The 22028-nt window shown below is 48.8% G+C and overlaps 1 protein-coding gene across 3 annotated transcripts in view; it reads left to right on the top strand.

The window, feature by feature from the left end:
• The first annotated feature begins 464 nt into the window (after positions 1-464).
• Positions 465-22028, top strand: part of PHKA1 (phosphorylase kinase regulatory subunit alpha 1) — a 211157-nt gene continuing 189593 nt past the window's right edge. Inside the window, exons 1-8 of one of the 3 annotated variants that reach the window (XM_074964317.1) lie at positions 465-778; positions 6712-6870; positions 12165-12212; positions 13837-14005; positions 16592-16674; positions 18565-18645; positions 19890-19988; positions 21254-21400. In XM_074964317.1, the coding sequence (XP_074820418.1) occupies positions 701-778; positions 6712-6870; positions 12165-12212; positions 13837-14005; positions 16592-16674; positions 18565-18645; positions 19890-19988; positions 21254-21400 (864 nt within the window). In that variant the 5' untranslated portion in view covers positions 465-700. The remainder of the gene's footprint in view (positions 779-6711; positions 6871-12164; positions 12213-13836; positions 14006-16591; positions 16675-18564; positions 18646-19889; positions 19989-21253; positions 21401-22028) is intronic. The other 2 variants (XM_074964316.1, XM_074964318.1) reach the window with 2 other exon arrangements.

The raw sequence follows: 22028 nt of genomic DNA on the forward strand, positions 1-22028 counted from the left end.
TCTTTTTGCGGATACAGACTAACAGGGCTGCTACTCTGAAACCAAATACAAGTAAACTTCCGAAAGAGACGTTGCCTCTGCTGGGTCCTGGCAGCTCAGTAGCTCATGGGGTCCTGATGGCAGCGTTCCAGTCGCCCTGGGAAATAGAGGCGTCGCGCCCGGTCCTTGTTGGCTTGGCTCAGTCCGGCTGCATACACTCTGCCTTGCTCTGACTTCCCATCCTTTAATAGACTCTCTGGGCAGCTATGGTGCTGCCAGGACCTGGGGGGGCTGAGGTCCCGCCCCCTCCTTTCTCGGCCAATCAGAGTGTACCGGTGTGGCTCGCTGGGGGTAGCTGCTGGGCCGGGCGCGAGCTGTAAGGAAGGCGTTGGGCAGCGGCTGGGTTTAGTCCGCTCGGGCGGGGCCGAGCCTGGCGCGGGGCAGACCGAGCGCTCCCCCGCCATGATCCCCTCCCGCTGCCTGTGAAGGGCCCTGGCCAGCAGAGTCTGCGGGCGGCAGCAGGACCCCGCCCGGCGAGCTGCGCCCTGCCTCCCTCCCCCGCGCCGGCTCTGAGTAGAGGCTGGCTCCGCTTGGCGGGGGGGCGACTCGTTGGAGCTGCCCAGAGCGCGCTGCCCGGCTACAGCTCTCCGGCGCCTCTTTCCCGCCGGCTGGCGGGTTGGACGCTGCTGGCCAGTGAGGTCTGGGGCCCCTTTGTCCAGCCATGAGGAGCAGGAGTAACTCCGGGGTGAGGCTGGATGGCTATGCCAGGCTGCTGCAGCAGACCATCCTCTGTCACCAGGTGAGGTGGGCTGAGCTATCAGGGCGGCTGCCGGCGGCCGAGGGGAGGTGGGCGCCCCGCTGACTTGGAGGCTGGGAGCTCGGCTCAGTGCTTTGCAGTGGGGTGGCAGGCAGGTGGAATGATGGCACTTGGTGTCGACAGTGTGCTGCTCCATTCTCGTGATCCTTAGCAGACTCTGCCAGCTCACTGCCACCCACCGATGCATAGGGTCATCCAAGGTTGGAAATGGGAAACTTAGGTAGAGAGCTGCTTCAAGTCCACATGTCACGTCTGTGTTGGAGCTTGGATTCTCTAGCTATCTTTAGTACTTGTCTAATTCTCTCTGGTAGTATCCGAAAGCACCCTGCAATCTCTAATGTATAGCCTCAAAACACCCTGTGAGGTAGGGCAGTGCTGCTAGCCCCACTGTATCGATGGGGTACCAAGGCACAATGATGCTACAGCCCAGATCGTCAACGGTATTTGGTGCTTAATTCCCACTGAAATCAATGGAAGTTAGGTGCCTAAATACTTGTGAGGGTCTGGGCCTAAGTGACTTTCACAAGGTCACACAAGAAAGAATTAAGATTAGGGCTCTTGAGTAGGGCTAGCACTGGACCAGCCTTCCTCTCTGGGAGGAAAGAAATTAGAAATTGGCATCCCATGGTTTACAGTCCTGTGTTCAAACCACTGAGTTGCCTTGCCTTTCTGTGAATGTTGTGTTCGCTGTTCAGTTTTCCTGTCAATCCAAGTGACAACTTTGCACTTTCACTATCACTAGCTGGGTGTCTTGAGTTGTATTTTGGGAAATGTTTCATATCATGGATTTTCTTTAAGGGGCTTGGATCATTTGATTCAAATCCAGAGAGCAGAGCATGCACATACAGTCTGTAAATGCATAGGCCAACCAAGGAGAGCATGCCATCAACCCATATGGATGAGAGCAGAAACACTGCTAATCTTCAGTAAAATGAATCTCTGTTTAGAGAACATGTATGAACTAAACCCTATGTCACATGAAATGAGGGGTCACATGAAATGAGGATGCTAGAACAAGAAGAAACCAGGAGCTGATCCACATGTTTGGTCTATTTAATGCAGTTATACTTGTTGAATAGACCCTTGAAAAACTAAAGAAGCTGTCAAGGTTGTTCAAGCCCAAACTTCTACGTACCCTTCTTATTCTTCTTAAATCCATGTGATTCATTCTCTGCAGATTGCATCATGGTTAAAGATTGGAGCTGGAGACCAGGGCAAAGAACTGAGTTCTAATCAGGCTGTGCCATTGACTTCGTGGCTTTAAACAAAGTTTGTCTCCTCCTTTCCTGCTCTGTAATATGGGATAATACCTGCCTGAGGGTTATTAAGAAGATTAATTACACATCACTTTGAAAATGTAAAGCATTATATGTGTGCAGTGTAGTTATAGTAGTGTCAGTCCCAGAATATTAGAGAGACAAGGTGGGTACAGTAATATCTCTCATTGGACCAACTTCTGTTGGTGAGAGAGACGAGCTTTCAAAGACCGGAAGAAGAGCTCTGTGTGGCTTGAAAAGCTTGTCTTTCTCACCAACAGAAGTTGATCCAATAAAAGTTCTCCTCTACCTTGTGTCTCTAAAACATTATGTGTCAGGTTTTTAAAAAAATATACTCATCATTAGTGAATAGGAAATATTTCCTGAGAGCTGTGAACTTGAAGGCCATCATCTCCTGCAGGATGTAAATCTTCATTTAAAATTGTACCAAAACTCAGGGTTTTTTTAATAAAGAAAACTTTCCAGCTGTCACCATACAGCAGTGTCTTTCTGAATCTGCAGACAGACTTCTCCAGTGCTGCTGCTGCTCTTATTTTTCCCCAGGCTGTTGCAGAGTGAAATTAACTTGCCTGGTCAGTTCCCCTTGCTAGTATTCAGAGTCTGGTGGGCAGCAGTGAAAAGACTGAGCATTTTGTTGATTTCACCTTATATCTGATTTGGAGAGGTATGAGCAGTAGCTGAGGTAGGGCCTGGAGCTTTCCCCAGGGGAGGATTTAAAAAGTAGAGGTTAAGGGAGGGGTAGAATAGTGGGGGGGGGGGGAGGGAGGGAACCCCTACCCCCTCAGATCAGATGCTAAGGGTATGTCTAAGCTGGAACTGGAAGGTGTGATTGCTAGTATTGAAAGACATACCTGCTCTAGCTCTGCTTGAACTAGCATGTTAGGACTACAGTGTAGATGTAGAAGTGCAAGTGGTGGGACAGCTAGCCACCCAAGTATGTGTCTAGGGTCTCAGAAGGGATTGTATTCGGTCTGGCTTAGTTTGCATGGGTATGTGTACCCCAGCTGGAAATTACATCTACAGTGCCAACATAGACATACGCTAAGAGGCATGGTGGAGGGGGTGGGTTATGGAGATCCTCACTACAAGTCAGAAAGCCTTGGCCTAGGGAGACTGTGGGATAGGAGGCTTCAATGTTCTAACATCTACTGTGCAGAGGTTGCTATGAAGGATGGAGCCCCCAGTGAGGGTCCAAAGGCAGTGCCATGTTTGGAATCCCAGGAACAGGGGGCTGTGCTTCTCACCAGGGCAGATCTGTGTGACGGAGGGGAGGGGAGTGTCTGGGCATGGTGTCCTTCTCTTTTGGATCGTCCTTTACCTGGTAGGTGTCCTCACAAACTCTTCAGGCTCTAGTCTAAGTGCTTATTGCAAACCTGCCAGCATCCAGGGTTAACACCACAATAATGTATGTGTGCAAGGGTGGGGGTGGAGGCAATTTTAATATGGAAACAGATCTTGCTTCCTTGTTTTTCAGCTCCCTAGTGCATTACAGGCTGGAGCTCCCAGAGCTCTCAAATTCATGACCTTCTGAGCCACAGGCCATTCATCTGCATATGGAGACCAATTGTCAGGCCTGGCAGTCCTTCTAGAGCATTCAATTTCAGACTTCTGAGCGGCTAACTCCCCCAAATTCAAAGTGTTCCAGATCCCCGAAGAATCTGGATATAACAGGATGAGGTCATTGGTGGGTGGGGGGGGGGTAGAGTGGGGGTGAGGGAAATGCACACTTCTGAGAGAAGGCAGCTGAGTGGCAGGGAATCGAGTCATGTGGGGTCTTCAGAGAAGCAGATTTACAGGGGAGTAACTATCTCTTCTCTGGTTTCAGAGTAGCAGCTGTGTTAGTCTGTATTCACAAAAAGAAAAGTAGTACTTGTGGCAGCTTAGAGACTAACAAATTTATTTGACAATAAGCTTTAGTGAGCTACATCGGATGAAGTGAGCTGTAGCTCACGAAAGCTTATGCTCAAATAAATTTGTTGGTCTCTAAGGTGCCACAAGTACTCCATCACTTCTCTGAAGATGTCCTACTGGTTCCTTTCCTCCTCCCAGGGTGCAGCATGCTGCAAACAATGTGATGTGGGTGGGGCCTGTGTACGGAGGGATAGAGGTACCTAAATCAAATAAAGAGCATCCCATTGTTTAAAGTATTCCTCTGCCTTTCTGACCAGTTGTGATTCAGCCATGGAAAGCTCTGAAGCTAACTGAGATTAGCTATAGCCGTGGGAAAGCCTTTTCCACTGTGTATAGCCTGCCCTCTTCAGTTGAGAGAGCACCCTCCCTGCCAGGCTCTTGAAAGGGGTCCCAAACAATGAGTGTTTGTGTTACACTGGAGCGACTGATCTAGTGAATGGGGTTTTAAAACTAGGCTGGGTGAACTGAGATCATAGGACTGGTGGAGGGAGTTTGGCAGGAACCTGGTACAAATGCAGTGATGTCTGTTTACATGTCAGTCATGATCTTTGCAAATGCCAGGCTGCGTGGTACTGCAATGCCCACATGACACGTTAGCTATCCTCTTGGAGGAGTAGCCTTGCTCCTGCTCAGACTCCAAACAATGCTCTGGCAATTAGTGGCGTATCCTAGATTCTCTTTGTAATGCAGTAATATTTGGGTTTGCTGCCCATGGCAGATTCCTGAGCAGAGCGGGTGATAAGGACCCAGGGAGTTCAAAAATGTGTGAGAGGTAAGGGTGGTGCTCCTGTGCTGGGCAAACCCTTGGTGCGTGGCTGGTGGATGGCTGGCTGGATTGGACTCAGCAGAGAGGATCAGTGCACTGAGCTGGTGTAATGGCTCTGTCATAAATATAAAGGGAAGTGTAAACACCTTTAAAATCCCTCCTGGCCAGAAGAAAAAACCCTTTCACCTGTAAAGGGTTAAAAAGCTAGGATAACCTTGCTGGCACCTGACCAAAATGACCAATGAGGAGACAAGATACTTTCAAAGATGGAGGGGGGAGAAACAAAGGTTCTCTGTCTTTTTTTTTTGTTTTGTTTTTTGCCAGGAACAAAAAAGGAATGGAGTCTTAGAACTTAGTAAGTAATCTAGCTAGATATGTGTTAGATTCTGTTTTGTTTAAATGGCTGATAAAATAAGCTGTGCTGAATGGAATGTATATTCCTGTGTTTGTCTTTTTGTAACTTAAGGTTTTGCCTAGAGGGATTTTCTGTTTTGAATCTGATTACCCTGTAAGGTATTCACCATCTTGATTTTACAGAGGTGATTCTTTTACTTCAATTAAAATTCTTCTTTGAGAACCTGATTGCTTTTTCATTGTTCTTAAGATCCAAGGGTTTGGGTCTGTGTTCACCTATGCAAATTGGTGAGGATTTTTATCAAGCCTTCCCCAGGAAAGGGGGTGTAGGGTTCGGGAGGATTTTTGTGGGAAAGACGTTTCCAAGCGGGCTTTTTCCCTGTTATATATTTGTTAGATGCTTGGTGGTGGCAGCAATAAAGTCCAAGGGCAAAGGATAAAATAGTTCGTACCTTGGGGAAGTTTTAACCTAAGCTGGTAAAAATAAGCTGAGGGAGTTTTTCATGCAGGTCCCCACATCTGTACCCTAAAGTTCAGAGTGGGGAAAGAACCTTGACAGGCTCATTCTGGAATTTGACTGTCTGGCTCGACCCCATTGGTTGGCTGTGCTGTAGGAATGACTGAGATGATTCAGGCTGCGATTAACATCTACTGAGTTTTGTAGAACCCTGGGGTCATGTCCTGCTGCTGTTGGGATGTACATGCATGATGGAACAACCTTGGCGGATTGGTGGGCCCCTTGGGAGCATCTGGCTGCACAGAGGAATGCAGTGGCCTGATTGACTTTGCAGCAAAGAGTCTTAAGCTTTGACGTTCTTCTTCCAAACTTCAAGCCTGAGTCCTGCAGTGTATGGAACCCAGTCCCTTGTGCTCACATCACAATACGCACCTGCCCACAAGTCACTTTGGGGGGAGATCCTGGGGAAGTTGGCAGTTGCCTGTCACCTCCTGCAGAACGTGGTGCTTCCAGAGAAACGGTTACATCTCTTAGGCAGAAGTTTTCAAAGTAGGTCCTAAGAGCTCTGCATTCTTAAGGTGTCTGCTACATTTCTGGCTGTCCCTTGTGAAACATCTGCCTTTGCAGTGTTGTGATCTGTGGTGGTGACTGCGGGTTTGTAGCTTTTCAAAAATGAGATGTCTTGAGCCTCAGAGAATTTGAGATTCTAGGGAGGAAGGAATGTCCAGTGGCTAGGACACCAGCACAGGACTTGGGAAATCAAGGTCCAGTTCCCCCCCACTCTTCCATAGCTCCTTGTGTGACTTTGGCCAAGTTACTGAGACTCTGTGCTTCAGCTTCCCCATCTGTAAAATGGGGAGAGAAGCACTTCCCTACTTCATAGGGGGGTAAGATGAAGACCTCGTGGTAATGGCGGGCCAGATGGGTAATGAGATAAGTAAGCTGACGGTGCCTTAGCATATAACACTGAGCCCTTGTTGTCCCTTTTATTTTGTTTATCCACGAGGTAAACATAATAAGTCTCTCTAGTTTTCTCCCATTCACAACCTGTTTATCTACCTAATGGCCAGCCTTCCCACAAGTTTTCAGGACTGGAAAGCTGATTTCATGTCTCTTTTCCTCCCTCGCCTGACCTCCCCTCATGCTGCAGGACCCGGTGACAGGATTGCTCCCAGCCAGCAGTGATCATAAAGATGCCTGGGTCCGGGATAATGTCTACAGTGTGCTGTCCATGTGGGGCCTGGGCTTGGCGTACCGCAAAAATGCAGACCGTGATGAGGACAAGGCAAAGGCATACGAACTGGAGCAGGTATGAGAAACCTATGGGAGGGATGGCTTGGAAAGCTCACAGCTGATGTCCCGAGACTCGCATGCAACTCAAATTCTCTAAACACTGGAGACTGAACTAAAGATTAAACTCTTGTAAGCAGGGCCCCTTGTATTTCATCACACAGTAGTAGAGGAATTTGCTGTGGAATTCCACTTTACTCACAAAACAGTGCACCAGAATAACTGTTGATTTTTCTTTCAAGATTAAGGCTTCTAGCCCTTCTAGTTGGCTCTGACACTTAAGGTTAACAGGTGTACCCAAAGTCTGTCTGTCTGCCTGCCGACAGCCTGAAACAATCGCTCTGAGAGGAGTGAACTTCTCCAGTTCCACTCACCAGGGTGTTTGTCACCATTAGGCTTCGGAGTTAACAGGACTGCTCTCCATTTGAGTGAAGCTTCTATCTACAGTATCTATCCCACAATCCCCAAATGCTTCCTTGGAGCCAGAAGTCTCAGCTGCTGAAACCTCCAATCTCCCCACCTCTCCTCCCCCAATCCACAGAACCTTCTACATGGCTTTTTTCACCAGAGAATTTTGCAGCACGGTGGAAATGTAGGGGCACTAGTGAACTTAGTATTGAATTACACAATTGGGGATCTGATAGCACAATGACGGGCACTGGTGTAAGAATCATAGCTAGGCAGATGGAAAAGGAATTCTATTCTGAATGTCTTAATCACTTTCATATTTAATTCAATAAAATTCCCTCCCCCTCTGTCTTTGTTCCTTCGAAGCTGCTGAAGATTCTTTACTCTGCAATGGGGGAGTAGAATCTAGTTCACTTGCAATGGGGTCTTGTTTGTCAGGCTAACATAAAATGAACAAACCCCAAAAGGTCTGACATTGGAGATACAGCAAGAGCATAGTAACAGACCCATGGAGTTTAAGGCCAGATCATCTAGGCTGTCCTATTGTATATCACGGGCCCCCAGCACCACACACAATCTCTCCCCTTGCACCTAGCCTTCTGGGATAGCTTAAATTCGGGCAAATCACGTGTCACTTGCCCTTTAACCTATGCTGTAACAAATCCCTCTCTGGGGAGATCTGTATGTGATGGATGGGCTGTGTATCTGTTAAAGTTCCATGCCATATTTCCAATGTTGTTGTTGCTCTCTTTCATGGAGCTCAGCCGTAAGAAGAGAGGCAGGATGGTCCAGTGATTAGGGTGCTAGCCTATGACTCGGTAGCCCCAAGTTTCAATTCTCTGCTCTAACACAGACACTGTGTGACCTTGAATAAATCACTCAGCCTCTCTGGGCCTCCGTTCCCCACCTGTACAATGGGGATGATAGCAATGCTCTGCCTCATGGGGTGTTATGAGGATGAATTTATTAAGGATTGTGAGGTTCTCAATACTTTGGTATTGGGGGTGGGACCATAGAAGTACCTTAGATAGAAGATTAAGGGAAGGAGTCTTTGTTAATCCTTATCATTCAGAATTAACCCCAGAAATATCCAAAGGAAATGTGGAGCCATTCTGGACTGCTGCTCTTCAAGCTGCTGATAGGGAAAGCCAGGGATCTAAAAGCTGTTCTCGGCCAAAGGGCATGGTTATGCTGGAAACTTCAAAGCGCTGTCATGGGAGCGCTCCCGTGGCAGCGCTTTGAAGTGCGAGTGTGGTCGTGCGCGAGCGCTGGGAGAGAGCTCTCCCAGCACTCCTGGTAATCCACCTCCACAAGGAGATTAGCTCTGAGCGCTGGGAACACAGCTCTCAGCGCTTGGAGCCTGTTATAACGAGTGCTTTAAAGCGCTCTTGTTATACCAATAAAATAAAAATCAGCAGGATCTTATTAAAGGGGGTAAGACAAAAAGTCACATTTATTGTGAATACAAAAACAATCATAGTAGGCAGTCAGTTATAGCTATAACATTCCATTCAGTTTCACATTCATTCACACATTTGTTCATACACACACAGGTTCTGCAGCTGCTGTATAGTTACCAGTCCTGAATGTAGCTTGAGTTCGTGGCTTGGGTTTGCAGCTTGTGGTGGCTAACTGGCCAGGAAAGCCGGGCACGAGGAAGAACTGGGTCTCTGTTGGGCATGCACCGATGCCCTTCCATGTTGGCAGAAGAATGTTACCCTCCAAAGTCTTCCATCTCACCCATCCTTTTTGTAGGCTTTAGTTTGAATCCAGAGTCTATAGGTCTTGCTGTGTCACGCTGCCTCTGGGTTTGGTGTCGTTGATCACTCATCAATTGCAGACATGACTTTCAGCCTAGGACCTGGCTTTGATGTTTCTTCAATTGTACTTTTGTTCTTTGAGGGTGGACTCCTCTTACTTTGTCAGGGCTGTTGTCTGCATCTTCAGCTGTTGAGCGTTTACACTTTATTTCATCCCGACAGGCTGGTGCTGGAGGTTGATTCCATCATCCATACATACCTCCTTCACACATCTAAACTAATAAGATTACAGCAGGGTTTTGCAAAAATGAAGGTTGCAGCAAGCTTTTACAAAATGCAGTGAGCATTTTAAAATGGAGTTTGGGATAAGTTTTAAAATGGAGTTTGAGTTATAATATGGACAAGTGTAAGGAATGGCAAACAGTGAACAGAAGTTACACTGTTTCAACATCGTAAGTTTCAGCGATTTAAGCAGCAATTGGATTGAAAGTGAAACTCAATTAGTCAGTTATTGGGGTAACCGGTTTTGTGAATGAATGTTTCATTCATAAAACGTTGCTTATGAAGTTATAATAAGTGAACAATTAAAAACAATTTCATTGATCAGTTCTACACTCTGACTTGCTGCGCTCAGGGGGCTGATTTTTCTCACCCCTGAGCCAGCAAGTTTGAGCGCTATAAAATGTAAGTGTAGTCAAGCCCAAAGGGTTTGTTCTCTGACCTGGATCTTGCTGAAAAATTCCAGGTGAGCCCCGGGAGTTCCCTGAGTAAATCTCACTAGGATCAGAGGAGAACTCTGGAGTGCGAACAGCTCGTGTGTGTCTAAAGCAGAGCTGCTTAGAACTCTGGGGAATCTGTATTTGTATCATCTAAATCATCAAACACTTGATGACTCAAACATTTTAGAGCCAGGCTTATTTCTCATAGCATGCTAACCACTGGCTTCACTAAATCCACTCCATGTGGAGCCTTGCAACCAGAAAAACACATGGAACATATAGTCTAATGGGGAAGCTGATCGCCTTGGCAGGATGGCATTTCAGACCCTCTCCTCCCATGATGTGCATCGCCTACTCGTCCCTGGTGGGTGGTTTGAATTTCCCTTGTATGTCTTGTCTTGTAGATAGTTGACTCCTTTGGGCAGGAATGTAGGACTCGATGCTCCCTTCAATGGGGTGGGGAGAAAATCAGGCAACTCCCTGATCCTGTGCCAGCCCAGCTCTGGAATCAATTATTTCAGCCTAGTGAGGAATGGAGGGTAGGTCCAGGAATAGTGTCTTTTGTGACATTGTAAAGCTTGCAAGGGATAGGTGCATTAAAACTGCATGGCTGGAATGTTTACAGCTCAATGCTAGCACCTCTAGAGAGAGAGACACTTAAGGTATTTCTGCATACTCTGTTGTGTGGGATATCTTGGGCAACATGAAAAACCAGAGTACTGACTAGGGGAGAGAGAATAACTACCCAGTTTCGGTGGCACAGGGCAGTGGGATGTTATAGCTGAAGTACTGCATGCAGTGGGCCAGGATCTGAATTACGGTTGGATTATTCACCTCTTGTGGATGACACAGAAGAATTGAGCATTAAGAGGGCCTTGAATATGGTGAGGGTTTGAGGCAATATGGTGGGGATCTGCTACTGGCAAGATGGGAGTATAATTGCAGACCCGATGCAGGGGGCAGTTTGGAAAAGGCACAGGGGTGGGAGTGGGCGGAGATGACAGGTGGGACGCAAAGCTGGAATTGTTAACAGAATGGACCTGGCTGGAGATACAGACCTGAGTGGGATTGTGTCAGGCAGGGAATCATTCAGGTGATATCAGGAGCTAATGCCAGTGTTACTTGGGCTGGTGAGTAGCTTGGATGCTGAATGTCTGTCACTGCTGTATTGAGGAGGAGGGCTGGACCAAGCCCTCAACACATGTATTGAGGGCATCTGACTCTAGACACTAACTTCACAGCTGGCCAATCTTAACCACTGGATCCAGATATCCTGCTGGGAATCCTGAGGCGTGTGCCTTTCTCAGAGTACAGATGATAGGCCCCCTGAACCCAGGTTTATTCCAGAGATCTGCAGTAGTAGGACAACAAAGAGTCCACTACAATAAGGCACTTTCTTCCATCAATGTTATGTTATAAATTAAATTGATGAGCTCCAAAGAGCTGGGTTTCTTTTCCTGACAAAGGGGTTTGTGTCTATCTGGCTGAGGGATATGACTAGCTAGCACAGCTAAATTACTTGTATTTTTAAATCGGAATGTGGTGTTTGTGATGTGGTGGGACCTGTTGATGATGCTGCAAGCCTAGTGCCCAATAGGTAAGGTCTGCTTTCAGTGAAGCATCCCTGCTCATGCTCTGCCTTCTTGATCCTCAGCAGGCCTGCTCCAGGCTTTGCATGGGGACCCAGACTGGCTGATCAGCTGGGGGCTCCCTGGCTATAGTGCCCAACGTGCAGTGTGCAGCCTTGTTTTTCTTCTGTTAGGGGAGGGGTGGGCATTGCCCAGTCTGGGCCACCATCTAAGCAAAAATGCCCTGATTCCCCAGGGAGATCCAGGGGTTACTTCCTGGGGCTCTGGCAGCACCATATGGCACTGGACATGAGCAGTACATGTCTCAGCAACATCTGAATTTGCCCCTGTTGGTGTTGGGCTACTGAGGAAGGAGGAAGAGTACAGGGGTCCTGCTCCCTGGGGAACTGTCAGATTGGTGTCTCCCACTCCCTTCTGGGGTCCTGCAGGTAAAGGCAGAGGTATGCTGTGCCATGCGGGACAGACTGGCTCCACGCATAACGACTGACCTCTCTCTCTCTCTCTCTCCCTCCCTCCCCCCTCAGTCCAGAGTCTCTTTCTGTAGGTATAAATGTCCTAACTTTTGTCCTTTGCCTTAACTGACTCAAGGCTGATGCAGTCCTAGGGATTTTCTCCTCCCGCAGCAGCAGATCAGGTTGTCCCTCATGATCTGCTCCCCCAGCAGCTCCTCTCTCAGCCACTTACCCAGAAAGTAAATGCCATGGAGAATGAGAGCTGCGGGTATAATTACAGGCCGCAGGGCTCTTGAAAGGTCATGAGCCAGATGCCATTGCTGAGTCAGTGCTCTTCCCATCCGGGGATGTGTTTAACAGGCCTGTTTTTCGTTCCTTTCTGCAGAGTGTAGTGAAACTGATGCGGGGATTGCTGCAGTGCATGATGAGACAGGTATGGTACAGGTGGTGCCTCCCCATCCCCTGTAGAGCTGAAATTCTCCTGTTGTAACACACTGACTCAGCAGAGATCTGCCATCAAACTGATGACAAAAAAGCAGTCCTGGCACAGACACAAGGGTCTTTTGGGGAAGGCTTAAAACAAGCCTAGATCCCAGTATCCATCCAGTCACTGAACGTTCTGTCCATGCCATGGAACTAGTGTTCTTACCTGCGCTAGCCTAGTGTCCTAAAGGAATCCCTTCCCCAACAGGTTGCCAATCCCATTGCCCCGCTGGCATTGCCTCCGTCAATCGCTTTGTGTTCATACCATCAAAGTGACCCCTTTTTCTAGGTGTGCTGTATGATGCAAACACACCTGGGAAGGGTCCCCCTGTGGCCAGAACTCCTCCCCTTGTGGCAGTGGAGTTTTGTGTGGCCCTGTAGCCTGTTGAGGCATGAAAATAAAGTACCATGGGCTTGGAATTTCCTGTCTCAAATGGGATTAAAATCTCAGCCTTTAGGCCCTGATAATGATACCAAGTGTGAATGAATCCCAACTCTGTTCCCATAAGGTCCCCTGGTCTCTGTTGCTGCCAGTCTGTGCTCTTGTCCTTTTCTGAATCACTGTTTCCCTTTTACTGCCCCCCACCCCATCTCTGAACCACCTGTGACTGTTTCCCAGCTCCTGTGTACCCTTTGGGCCCCAGTGTGTTCCAGCAAGCTGCCTCCTAACGGAGAAGTCCCCACAGCATCAGCTGGGGAGACGGAAAGGCTGCTACCCACAGTCTAATCCCTCCAGGTGGATCTTCTCCATTCAGTACTAATGCCAACTGTGCCAAGCCCCAGCTAGACACCAGGCTAATAATAATACCTAGCTCTAATATGACTGCTCCTTTCCCCTGGGCTTGTACCTGCTGTGCCAGAGCTCAGAACCCCTTCGTTCTCAGAACATGCATGGCCCAGAGTGATTTTTTTTGTTGCTTTCTGGCGTTCAAGTACAAAATGCTGCAGTGACTCCCAGTGCTATCCGTGTTATCCGCTGGATCAGTTACCATGATGTTGGGGTGGCATAAGAAGTGGAATAGAATGTTTGGGTCCTGGCATGACACAGTCACGCCGCAAACGGTTACAGCCTGTGTGAACCACCAAATGTCTGCCTGCTTCCCTTGCTGCCATCCAACCAGTGGCTGGAGTGGGCATACGTGACCTGGAGTGCCTGTGCTGTTTGGGTTGCGGACATGCAAACCTAGAATGCTGTCCGTCCCCAAAAACGGGTACTGGTGGCTTGCTGTGATCTTGGCAGGGGGTGAAAGAATCCTCCTCCAGGCTGTGGGGACTGGGTGGATACTCAAGGTCTTGGGTTCCTGAGGAGCCTCTCCCTCCCCTGCTAACAGGGTGAAGTCTCTCTCTCCTCCCCCTCCCCGGCAGTTCTTAGCAGGCGGCAGTTCCAAGAAACCTGTAACTTGAAGCTGTTTACTCTGCAGTTTCTCATAACCTGCCTACAGGGCTCCATAGAGGGCTGGGCTAGGACACCCTGCTAGAGCCCTCCTGTGCCCCTGGCCCGCCCCACAGCCCCAGCTGTGAGCATGGCACTGGGGAAGCTAACTGTCTGTCCTTTTTCTAACTGAATGCTGCAGGTGGATAAGGTGGAGGCATTCAAGTACAGCCAGAGCCCCAAGGATTGTTTCCATGCCAAGTACAACACCCACACCTGTGCCACTGTGGTTGGAGATGACCAGTGGGGTCACTTGCAGTTAGACGCCACATCAATTTACCTGCTCATGTTGGCACAAATGACAGCCTCTGGTAATACTTACATCTAGGCATCTCTGATGCTAATTGCTGTGGTATTGCAGCACGTTGGTGTGCTAATGAATTAAGCCTCTCTGCTCCCTGAGAACCAGGGGAAGTATTATTGTCCTTGGGGTACAGGTGGGGAGAGAATTGATTTGCCCAAGGCCATAAGGGGGTTGGTGTCAGAGCTGGGAAGTGGACAAAGATCTACTGAATTCCAGTCCTGTGCCCTGTCCATAACTGTGAACTACTACTCCTGAGCCTGACAAAATTCCTCTGCTCCTGGGTTTATCGACGTGTTACCCTCCATGTGATCTAGTGCTTAAAGTAAAGCCTAGAATACAGGAGATCTGGTATCTGTCCCTGGCTTTGCTAAGATTTATTGTGCAGCCCTGGGCAACTCATGTCTCACATCTGTGCCTCAGTTTCCCCATCTATAATGTGGAGGTGATAATGCTAACCTACCTCAGAGGGTTTGGGAGGCTTCATGAATGACTGAGTGTAAAGAGCTTTGAGGTGCTCCGCTGGAAGGCACTGAAGCAGGTCTGAGTATTATCCAGCACCACCAGCTGTCTTATCGCCTGTACAGAGAAACCCAGAATCATGGCTGAGACTCTGAGCTGTGCCTCTTGGGGGAACAGCACAGAGGGCACAGCTGGGGGGAGGGGACAGCTTCCAGTAGTCATATGCTGTTCCTGCACTTAGGTAATTCACCCTCTGCCCCTTGAAGCGTGTTTCTGGTGTGCACAGTGCTGGGTCCCCAGAGGATGTCTTGGAGCCCTAAGTTCTCAACCCCAGCCTTACTAGCCTTGCCCTTTAGAGAATGCATGTCTCTTGAGCAACAGTGAAACTTGCCTGACAGCTCGGCAAACCAGCTCGTGCTGGCCTAGAGGTGGCTTTGTAAAGAAGATGGAGCAGCACTTACTTTAGGGCATGCTCCCAACGCAGAGTGAGCTCAGCATGCAGAGCCGCTGTTCAGAGGTGGCCGGGATACGCTGGTTGGTGCAGGACCTCCAAAGGCAATGCATGCAGACGAAGGGAAATCAGGAGGAACTGACAGTGTTAACAGAGAACATAGGCTCTTGAGCCGACAAGTGCCCAGTCTGCAACTACTGCGTATCCCCCAGTGCTCTCTGAACGCTGACCGATCAGATAACAGCACTTAGCTGTGCACTGGTTCCCTGTATCTGTATGAAGTCCCTACCACCTCTAATCTGCTGTCCTACAAGTATGGCATGTGACTGGCAGCTGTAGGCAACACAGGTTCAAATTCAGCCCTAGAGTAAGTGGATGCAACAGGGCTGAAGCCTGCATAGCTGTGCCTGCTTATCCCAGGGCTAGACTTGGCTGGCAGGTCCCATAATACGGCAGTTCAGATTGGGTGGGTGCTGGGGACAGAGGAGTGTGGTTCAGATTGAGCTCAGTTGCTGCTCCGGTGGCTTTTTGGTGGTGGCTGATTTGGCCTCAGATCAGTTCCTAGGAGACAGGTGCCCAAAAGACACCAGTATAATTGGCAGCCTCAGAAGATGGACCTAGGACTGAGTGTGCTACGGAGCCCAGGTTGCCTGGGTCTGGGCTGAAGCTTGTTGGCAGGGGCAAGTGTGTGGAGGCAGCTTCTTTTGCTTCAGCCTGATATGTACCTGTTCCGGGGATGGGTGGATGGATGGAGGTATCTAGTCTCAAGTTGGTGCCTTCACTAGGATGCAACTTGCTTTGTGTTTAAATGGCTCAGACTCTCCATTCTCGTCTCAGGTGGGTCTAAACACAGAAGCTGCATGGGTTAAACTAAAAGGGTGATGCTAAATAATACACTAGGTTTAGCTGCCATGAGAGCATCCACACGGGCAGTCACACTAGTTAAACTGGTGGAACTCCTTGACGTAGACTAGGCTCCGTGTGTACAAGTAACCCTCATTTGGGACTGAAGTGGCATCTCAGCTGTCACCTTCTCTGTGAGGTACAGGATGCTGGGGAATGTTAGAGGAAAACAACCCCCTGCTTCACTCTCCAGTGGATGTTATTTGTAGCGCCCACAGGCTCCAGGCCGGCTCAGTGCCTGGCTTGTAGCTTCCGTGTATCTTCGTGGTGCACTCTGAACGCTGACAGATCAGATAACGGCATTTTGCTGCACGCTAGTTTCCTGTATCTGTATGAAGTTCCTGCAGGCTCTAATCCGTTGTCCTACAAGTGCAATGTATGACTGGCATCTGTGGAAACATACAAACACAGGGAAAGGAGCCACTGCACCAAAATTGCTTACGGTCCATGGCCTTGAGCCTGCAAGCTACTCCACAGGGGAGGACCCACATGGAAGTCTGTGGGATTCCTCATGCTTTTCTTGTGTGGAGTTAATTGCAGGATTGAGGTCTCTATAGGGATGACACACAGCAAGGGGGGTGGAGGGCTGTGAAGAACACAACAAAGGCTGGGGGTGGGGAAGAGATGAGTGACATGCTGATTGAATTCTTATCTAAGTGTGTGATCAGGAGGCTTTAGTGTGTATGTATTTTAATAAGATAAATGGGTAAGAGTAATGGACCTCTAACAACTGATTGGCTAGGCAGTCAGCCAATGTGTTCATAGATTTTTCTATTTCAGGGCTTCACATTATCTACAGTCTGGACGAAGTCAATTTCATACAGAACGTTGTGTTTTACATCGAAGCAGCGTATAAAACTGCAGTGAGTAGCCCTTCCACAAATAGGCCTTGGCTTAGTAACCAGATTGTTCCTGGTTTTCCTGCATCTGTTGCTGGCTGGCAAGGTGGTTTGGCCTCTGGGGAGGTGTGTGTTGGGGGAGTTGGTTTGCACTTGTGTAGGGCCATAGGCGTAACATGAAAAGCTTACTGGTCTCTTCCTAGCCCTGGTGTGACATGCCTGTGCTGCTACAATGAAGATCTGCTTTCCGGCCAATGCATGGAACTTACTGCTGGGGCTGGTCAAACAGCAAAAGGAAATGTTTTGAGCAGCTCTTTGCTGTCACAGCAGCACTGGGGAGCTGAGCCTCTCCATGCCAGGGCATTGGGGGTGGAAGAGCTGCTGTCTGTAGGTGTCAGGGACATTAGCGCCAGAGGAACCTTTCAGCTGCCAGTGGCTCTGTGCAGGGATGTTGTGCTCCACTCCCTCCTTCTGATCCTGCTTAAAGCATGACCCATGTGAGCCAAAGGAGAATCACTGTTGGTGTGATAGCTCCTGTGACACACAGGGGAGTTCTCGTCACACCCACTAAAGGGAAGTGATTTATTCTGAAATGTTTTCTACTTAAACTTTTGTGCTAGCAGCAATGAAACCCCTGATATTACTTCAAAGAACAATGGCTGTTAGGATACAGTCAGATTTTCCTTTCAAGCATCCTGTGTGGAAAGTAAGCCCAACCCTGAGTGTCTGCCCCCTTGAGCCTTCACTAATGTAACCCAAATGCACATTCCTATCCTCCAGCTATTTTTGAACATGCATTTTGCCTGTTACTCTGGGACGCTTACTAGCACTCAAGTGATCACGTAATTTTTCTTTAAAGTTCATACATTTTGTCAGCATCAGTTGAGAATTTTGAAGTGTTTTTCACGCATTTTTGGCTGGAGGGTGAAATGATTGAAATGGAAGACTTCCATGGCCCAATGGCTAGGGGCACTGGAGTGTGAGTCAGGAGTCCAGAGTCCTGTGTCTGGTTCTACTGCCGGGATTACTGAATGACTTTGAGCATGTCGCTGTTTTTCTGTGGCTTGGTTTCCCCGCCTGTAAAATAGGATTGTTATGTGGATCCATCAATCTGAGATCTATAGGTGAAAAGTCCCAGGTAAGTGCCTGTTTCAGATTTAGGATGCGGTCACTTTAAAAAGAATAAAATCTGGCAGTCTTCTAATTCCCATAGAACTGAGCTTTAATTGTTGTCCCTCCCGAGGGTGGCTGCTCCAGCCAGCACAGCAACCTCAAGCCATGTGGTTTTTTCTTTTTTTCCGGAGGGCAGGGGTGGTTGGTTTTTTTGTTTTTTTTTAAATGGACAAAATTCATATTTGAACAAGACCAAATACTGAAAGCAAGACTTGAGACCAGCTGCATGTCCCTGTTAGAGGAAGGATGGCCTAGTGATTAGGCATTAGCCTAGGACTTGGGAGGCCCAGGTTCGATTCCCTGCTCTGTCACAGACTCCCTGTGTGGCCTTAGTTACTGTCCTGGCCTCAGCTCCATCTGTACAATGAGGTAACAGCTATGCCCTGACTCCCAGGGGGTGTGAAGATAAAATCTTTAAAGATGAAGCGCTTTGAGATCTAGTGATGAAAATTAGTATGTAAGAGCTAGGGACTATTATAAAGGTGTTTTTAGGTGTCTGGGACCCTGCAGAATTCTCTCTGCCTTGTGTGACTGTGTTATACAGAGATGTATTACTTCCATCCTATTTAGTGTGGACCAAGTGGATTTCTGTCTCCTCTCAAGCTGGTCTGTGACTCTGCCGTGTGAGTTGCCAGGGCATTCCCTTGTGCAGTGGCTCCCTGATGTGATCTAGATGCTGACTGTGCTGTGTCACTGCTGTTTCACCTGCTGCACTGATGTGATGATGTTGATTCATGGCAGGACTTCGGGATATGGGAACGTGGAGACAAGACGAACCAAGGAATCACGGAGCTGAACGTGAGCTCAATCGGCATGGCTAAGGTAAGCCTGGAGAAGGTGCTGGGGGGACATCTGGTGACCTTCAGCAGTTCGTCACCCAAGATGGATTTTGGAGGAGGATGAAATAAAACTCCTTCTAGGGTACATTGACAAGCTATGCTCTCTAGCCTGTCTGATGCCTCTACTCATTGCTTGTGAGAGAGGAACATAAAACACCCACCAGTAGCAGCACCCAAGTTGTTAGCCAGGCTTGGCAGCTGCTAAATAGCAGCTATTCATGAGAACCCGAGTCTCAAGAAAGAGTTAAGCCCATCTCCATTTGGTGAGTGTAAGGTGAGATATGGATCTTTCCCTAGGTTATCGTAGCCTATTTTTCTTTGCAAATTTGTCAGGCCAAGATCACTAGATTGGCAAGGGGAGGTTCTTTGTACAGTAGGTTAGTTTCATAGACAGAAAGCATCTATATGCCTGCTTGTATAGACAGAGAAGTCTCTGTTGTAGCCCATCAGTCTCACGGAAGGGTCTGCACTAGAACCTCTTCATGCTTGGCCAGAGTTTCCTCTCCTTGTATTATTTTGGTTAATTCATCTTAAATTTTTCCCCAGATGTTTTAAAGGGGAAAGGGTTTCCAAGATTTGATCTCTTTGGCGTGGGGCTGGTGGGCTCCTTTGTTGGCAATAGTGGCGATAGCATATGTGCTCTGTAGCCTTAAACTGCCAAGCCTGGGGGCAGGACTGCCCAGCAGGTTCTACTCCTGCAGTGGAATTTTTCTGTGTGGCCTTGAGCAAGCTGTTGTCTTTCTGTGCCTCAGTTTCCCCATCTGCAAAATGGGGTTCGAATGTTTTGTAAAGCTGCCTATTCAAGGGCACCCTGACTGCAGTTGGGTGATACACTAGCCTACAAAGTGTTCAACTCTGTAAAATTGTCCTTTAAAGTCGAGTGGTGGAGCCCCTAGCTTTCTGGCCACTGTTATTTCAAAATGCCCTCTGCTACTGGAGTCTGTCTCTTGGGTGAGACCCTAAGAGAGAGGGCCTGAGGTAATGGGGGCGGGAGGGTGCAGGGACGGAGTTCCACAGTCCAAACCCAGATCCAGCCCCTGGCTCTCCTGTGGTCACCTCTCAAATCTGGTCTTTATGTTCCTTACGCTGGTAGAGGCTGGGAGGAATGCTCGGGTTTCAGGATCTGTAGCTGTCATACTAGAGCTACTGTGTGGTGCTGCTGCATGAGCAGCTGTCTTCACGTGTTCTGTTCTCTGCCTGGCTTCCTCCCCCTATCCTTGGTCACAGGCAGCCCTCGAAGCCCTGGATGAACTTGATCTCTTTGGTGCCAAAGGAGGCCCTCAGTCAGTGATCCATGTCCTGACGGATGAGGTGCAGCATTGCCAGGTACAAATGCTGCTCTGACGGTCCAGCAAGCAGTGCTTCCTCCCACCAGTCCAGCAGCCTGGAGTCTTGCTGCTGCTCTACAGAGAGGAAGAGCTGTCTGACTTCTTTACTCCTCCGGGTTTAGAGAGGCTTGATTCCAGACCGTGCTGCTCTTGTCTTGGGTCTGGTCTACACTGTGGGGGGGGATCAATCTAAGTTACGCAACTTCAGCTACGTGAATAACATAGCTGAAGTCAACGTACTTAGATCTACGCACTGCGGTGTGTGTTTACTGCGGTGAGTCGACTGCTGCCACTCCTCCATCAACTCCGCCTGCGCCTCTCGCTCTGCTGGAGTACTGGAGTCGACGGGAGAGCGCTCGGCAGTTGATTTTATTACGTCTAGACTAGATGCGATAAATTGACACCCCCTCCCATGCGCGCCGCGCCCCCCTCCCCGCCCCCCCTATCGATTGCTGCCTGTCGATCCAGCGGGTAATGTAGACAAGCCCTCTGCTGCCTGCAGTTGATTGATTTGAGAGGGAGATGTCTTAGGGCACAGCCCTGCACTGGCAGAGGTGGAGTGGATGATCCAATAGGGGTCTCATTCCAGTGATTCATCTCCATCCTGTAGGATCCCTCCAAATTGGTGCTCTGCTGAGGCAGAATGTTGATGCTGTAGGAAGCAGTAGCTCATGGCATGTGGCTCCCCCAGGAGTGCTGGGGTGGGGGGAAGGACCATACCCCCACTTTTATAAATCAAGTTGGCAGGGGTGCAACAAGGGGGGACCCAGTCCTCCCCTTGGCTCTTGACTGGAGATGACTGGCATAATGGTAGATCCCCTTCTCTGCAAGCATGACAGATGGGCTGCCAGGCCAAATATGAGTGGTTGGTGTAGCAGCCTGGCTCACGTGGTCACCACACCAATCAAATCTTGGCCCATTTTGGTTGCTTCTCCCCACCCCTACACACTGTTGCAGTCCTTCCAGCACCATTGGGCTCCCCCAGGTCACAGCCCTTTATAAATTAGAGATGGTTCCAGTCCAAGCACCCTGAACTCTCTTAAAGTTTGGATCTGAGCCTCCTGGCCCAGGCCTGTCTCTAGAATAACCCTAGCTCTTCCCTCTGCCCAGAATTGCCCTGCAATTCCCATGGCACACTCCACTGCCATAACGGTGCTTTGCCTTGGTAATGCTGTGGCCCGTGGAAGCACTGACCCCATTGCCTCGGCGCTATTAAATGTGTAGAGACCAGTGTTTGGCATTGGAGTTTCTCCTTCTTCCTAGTCTATTCTCCATTCCATGCTGCCAAGGGCTTCGACTTCCAAGGAGATTGATGCCAGCCTCCTCTCAGTCATCTCATACCCAGCCTTTGCCGTGGAGGACAGTGAGCTGGTGGAGATAACGAAGCAAGAAATCGTTACAAAGCTGCAGGTAAGCGTCTCTCTAGGCTGTTCTTGGCCCTTTCAAGGAGAGCTGTCCAGGACTGCAGGCCCTACTAATCTTCAGTGGCGCAGGGAATAGCCGCTAGGGCTCTACCCCCAACAGAGAAATCGCAGAGGAACAAACACCTCTGTCAAGGCTGAGTTCCCACTCTGGCACTTCGAGTGCAGAAGGTGGGGGCCCGCACGGATTTTAAAAATTAATACTTGCCACTCCAGACTTGTATTAAACTCCCAAGGTTACAGCTTTTCTCTGACCTTGACTTGGTAAACGCTGCCACCACCCAATAGCATATCCCTTGGAACCCAGGAAGGCACATTTGGGAGTTCATTTCTGTGGGATAACTTCAAGCCCTTTCACCTCCCCTCCGGGGAAGAGCTGAGAAGGAAAACAAAGGAAATTAGCTGTTCCCCCCCCCCCCCCCCAGCTAATTAAACAACATGCACAAACCTCTTAGGGACACACAAATCCAATCCTGTTCTTAAAAAAACTAAATTTTATTAAACCCGAAAGGAAAGGAAATACATTTGGAACTTAGGCTTTTCGCTAGATCTTAAAAGAAACAATTACAAAAATTAAGCATCAAGATAGCTCTCCTGAGGTTCAGCTTAAAGGTTAC

This window comes from Natator depressus, chromosome 9 (genome assembly GCF_965152275.1).
Source record: "Natator depressus isolate rNatDep1 chromosome 9, rNatDep2.hap1, whole genome shotgun sequence".
Taxonomy (NCBI): Eukaryota; Metazoa; Chordata; order Testudines; family Cheloniidae; genus Natator; species Natator depressus.